This window comes from Triticum urartu, chromosome 2 (assembly GCF_003073215.2).
Source record: "Triticum urartu cultivar G1812 chromosome 2, Tu2.1, whole genome shotgun sequence".
Taxonomy (NCBI): domain Eukaryota; kingdom Viridiplantae; phylum Streptophyta; class Magnoliopsida; order Poales; family Poaceae; genus Triticum; species Triticum urartu.
In genome coordinates, this window is record NC_053023.1 from 64084418 (window position 1) to 64089144 (window position 4727).

At 45.3% G+C, this 4727-nt stretch overlaps 1 protein-coding gene across 1 annotated transcript; it reads left to right on the plus strand.

The window, feature by feature from the left end:
- The first annotated feature begins 1678 nt into the window (after positions 1-1678).
- LOC125541037 (UPF0481 protein At3g47200-like) lies at positions 1679-3452 on the plus strand. Its single transcript, XM_048704533.1, has 2 exons — positions 1679-2347; positions 2608-3452. The coding sequence occupies exons 1-2, from the start codon at positions 1721-1723 to the stop codon at positions 3319-3321; spliced, it is 1341 nt and encodes a 446-aa protein (XP_048560490.1). The 5' UTR covers positions 1679-1720; the 3' UTR covers positions 3322-3452.
- Positions 3453-4727: the final 1275 nt, after the last annotated feature.

Genomic DNA, 4727 nt, shown 5'->3' on the forward strand with positions numbered 1-4727 from the left:
AGCCCGCGGAAGACATGGCAGCGCGGCTAGGGTTTTTTTTTGTGGGGAGAGAAGGAGGAGGACAACAGCGGCAGGGGGTGCGGCGACTGTGGAGGGGGGCTGCTGGGAGGAGGGGGCAGCGGCGTCGGGTGGCACAGCGGGAGGCAGCAGGCGGCGACGCGATGGAGAGAGGCGCGGCGGCGGCTACGGGTGGCGCGCGGGGCAGGCGGCAGCTGCGCGGGGTAGGGGAGGGACGGGCGCGGCGGCGGTGACGGGGTGCAGCGGTGGTGGGTGCAGTGGCGGCGGCGTCGTGAGGAGGCGCGGCGGCGGCGGCGACGACCCTATGGTTGGATCGAAAAGGATGATACCATGTAGATGAATAGTTTGCAATACAAAAGTCGTTGTATTGATGGGGTGCTGGTGCACGTATATACAAGTACAGGATAGGCCTTAATTTCAACTACACACAATTAGGAGGTGGGCCACAACACATAATACATGCAACACAAATATATACTCAACAAGGATGAGCTCTATGGAGGCCTCCATTTGCAAAATTCAAACTTCATCAAAATTCATATTCTTACGTTTCAAAAAGTTTTGAAAAAAATACAGATATACATGGAGGCATAATTTACATGTGTGTAAATTTTCAATATGCATGAAATACGTTGAAATGAGGGATATGCAAAAAAAAAGAACAAGTCTGAGGCTGTTCAACACATGATACTATTCATCCTCAAAATTCATGAATTTACTTTTTTTGTAGGGTCGCATTTCAAGGTATTTCATCCTGAACTTTTACACATATACTTCCTCTGTTCCCAAATACTTCCTCTGTAAACTAATATAAGAGTGTTTAGATGACTAAAATAGTGATCTAAACGCTCTTATATTAGTTTACGGAGGGAGTATAAGTCTTTTTAGAGATTTCAACAAGTGACTATATATGGAGCAAAATGAGTGAATCTACATTGTAAAATATGTCTACATACATTCATATGTTATAGTCCATTTGAAATGTCTAAAAAAGACTTATATTTAGAACGGAGGGAGTACATTTCATCCTTGCATATTTTTTCAGATTCTTTTTAAATCAGAAATTTTGAATTTTGAATTTTTATAAAATTTCGGTCTCTATGGAGCCCGGTCACCAAAACGCTCCACTCCACACAGTGCACCATGACATTCTTTTTACGGATCCATGACATAGTTTCACCTGCTACCGTGCGGCTCCGCTAGAAACCACTCTGCGCTCCCACTACAAAAACAAATGGTATTTTTCTCTAAATATGCGCCATGACCTAGCTAGTTTTCACCTGCTGCACTGCTGCTAAGCCCCCCGGCGCGGCGTGCGACGGAGGCAACGGATGCGTAAAGCGCTACAGAACTGCACCAAAGACACACGCTTCCGCGCATGACCGCGCCGGCCGGTCTTATCCTTATCTTTGCCTTCCATGTACGAAAGGTTTCCACAGACCAGTGGTCTACTCTACTGTATGCAAAGAGAGGAATATATATCTAGCTAGCTTAGCTTCCTTTGGGTAGCTTTATTTAGAGTAGACACCATTATCACATATTCCGGCTGTTCCATCCATGAAATGTCATTTCATATCTTTGGTAATCGTTACGCCGCCGCCGTCGTATATGGATGGCCTCCCTCCCCGGCTTCCCCAGCCCTCTATATAGAGCTTAACCGGCAAGCTGATTAATAAGGCGAGGTAAAAACAAGTCTAATATAATGGACAAGTTTAAGGAAAAGATAGATGAGGCGCCGTCGATCGGCTCCAGCAGCTGGGTGGTGGAGATGGAAGCGACGATCCGCGACATCGACCCGGAGGTGGAGATGGCGCGGTGGAAGCGCCACTCCATCTACCAGGTGCCGGAGCGGATCAAGAACCTGCACAACAGCAAGGCGTACCGGCCGGAGCTGGTGTCGCTGGGGCCCTTCCACCACGGCGAGCCCGACCTGCTCCCCATGGAGGAGCACAAGCGCCGGGCGGTGGTGCACCTGGTCAAGCGCTCCGGGAGGCCGCTGCGGGACTTCGTGGCCGCCGTGGCGGAGGCCACGCAGCAGCTGCAGGAGGCGTACAAGGACCTCGCCGGCCAATGGCGCGGGGCGGAGAACCGGCAGCGGTTTGTGGAGCTCATGGTCACCGACGGCTGCTTTCTGGTGGAGGCCATGAGGATGGACGCGCTGGGTGGGAAGGTGGACGATGATTACGCGCCCAACGACCCCGTCTTTAGCCAGTATGGCTATCTTTACATGTGGCGGTATATCCAGTCGGACATGGTCATCATGGAGAACCAATTGCCTCTGCTTCTTCTCCACAGGCTACTAGTCGTTCTGGATCATGACAAATATCAGGTATATATACTACCCAATTACCTGCTCATCAATTAATTAGTGCTTATTATCTTTTCTTCACCTTTTCATATTTTTTAAATTAATTTCAAAATTAGGTGGTACAAACTGCAATATACTGCTAACATTAAAATGGTGCATATGTACTTCTCTATGTGTGCATATATATTTTTTCAACTAATTAAGCTCTTAAAATTGAATAAAATGCAACAGCGACAGTTATGTGGCCCTAACTATCTATACATGTTAACTGGTTGCTACAGGACGCTCGAGAGATCAGTAAGTTGGTGCTTGATTCCCTGTGTCCATGGCGTCGACACATGGTTGAAACTAATAACCCATTGGGGCTCCACCCCCTTGACATCTTACACCAAAGCCTCACCCATGACGATCACCAAGACCGCAAAGGTTCGAAGGCTTATGTCATGCCCTCCGCAATAGAGATCTACGAAGCAGGAATTAATTTCAAGGTGAGCGAGACTGACAGTCTCCTCGACGTGCACTTTGAAAAAGGCGTGCTAAGCATGCCGGCGGTTAGGGTCGACGAATGCACTGAGAAGAGGTTTCTCAATCTGATGGCATTCGAACGTCTCCACCCTGCTGCTGGCAATGCGGTGACGGCCTACGTTATCTTCATGGACAACATGATTAGCTCAGCCAAGGATGTAGCCCTGCTCAGATGTAAGAACATTATCGAGAGTGGGTTGGGCAGCGATGAAGAGGTAGCTAAACTCCTCAACAACACGCTAAACAAGGGAGGAGTGATGAGCCCATCTAGCAGGCTCCATGATGTGCAGCGGCAGGTGAATGCCCACTGCATGAAGAGCTGGAATAGGTGGCGGGCTAACTTCATACAAACCTACCTGAGGAATCCTTGGGTGTTCATTTCCCTCGTCGCCACTGTTATTCTATTAGTTGCCACACTCTTGCAGACCGTCTATACGGTTGCACCTTTCTATAAGTACATGTCAACCTAGTAGCAAATTGGTACTCCGTCAGTTCCAAAACAGCCATCATATTAGGTTTTGTTAGGAAAAACATTTGACCGGCAATTACTCTATTAATATGTACTTCATGTGACATAAAATTGATGTCATTAGATTTGTTTTAAAAGTACCTTTTGTTGTTTATGATTTTGTATCACAAAAGTTGTCTTATTGTTGGTGAAATTCTTTCCTAACAAGACGTAACACAACTGGTATTTTGAAACGAAGGGAAATGACCCATGGGTCTCCTACTATGAGCACCTAAATATACTTTTTATGATCTATGTGTTTACAACATATGTAAGTTGCCTTCAATGTGGAAACCTATCCACAACTAATTTCGCAACAGATTCAAAAGCCTTGAGTAAAATGCTCTTGTTAACTCGTATGGGAGGAATTTTAAGAGTTTCTCAACGACTACAAGGCTTATCCATCTAATACTCCCATGGTTTCATAGGGAAAGATCCACTTGTATCATGAGGAGATGACAAAAAAAAATTGTGACCCGAGTTTCAGTATCAGTGCCATTAGGACTACCGAAGGAAATTGGATGGGAGCCAAGACTATCATTCGATATTTCCTAGGCACCAACTATATTCTCATGATGTTTCAAATTTTAGGGACATTATCTGAACTCCAATATCAACGGATAAACCAATGCTAGATACTTATCAGATCCGTACAAACTACAGAACATAATCAGACTATTTTCTTTTCTTTTTGACTGGCGAGATCTCTAACTAGAATCAGAGTAAGATAGACCATATATATTTGTGGAATCAATGACAAATTAACTTAATGTTAGCATGCTCCATGACTAGAGACGAGCCCCTCTAATTTTCTGGCCAACATAGCAGTGCTCTGTTATTCTTCATCTTTCCTGTCCACACCAAGCTGACCAGAAGGAACCATACCCACATCCTGTAACCCGTGTTATTGCTTCCGAATTACAGCTCAAATGTGTTATGCTTGTCATTTCCTCATCATAATTTCTAAATTTCTTGGCGTAAATTGTATCAAAACTGGTCCCCATCTCTCTATTACTGGACCCCTCCTAATTCAAAACTACAATACCATCAAACATTCTTACTCGTCTCTCGACTATTTCCTCAATATTTGATTTTTGTGATCTCTCGTGCGGTATCGTCCTTCTTCCCTGGTAGACCTCGGTTACGGAATCCAGGGGAGGTGTTCGTGCTGGAAATGGTGACGTCTCGCTTCTTATTTGCTGGATTTTAGGGCACTGAAAATAGAAACGCTTAGCAACATAAACAAGATAAACATTTTTATAATTTTATTCAATATGATGAAAATAGGGTAGGGAGGAGGTTCATCCACAACCTCATACGTTATTCATGTGGGATCACAAGATAAACAAAAACCATTGGATATACGTT

What these genes read in the sequence shown, in the direction of transcription:
- LOC125541037 (XM_048704533.1), top strand. Translation starts at nt 1,721, where the DNA reads ATGGACAAGTTTAAGGAAAAGATAGATGAGGCGCCGTCGATCGGCTCC. An exon ending in TGGATCATGACAAATATCAG is followed by an intron (nt 2,348 to 2,607) that starts GTATATATACTA and finishes TGGTTGCTACAG; the next exon opens with GACGCTCGAGAGATCAGTAA.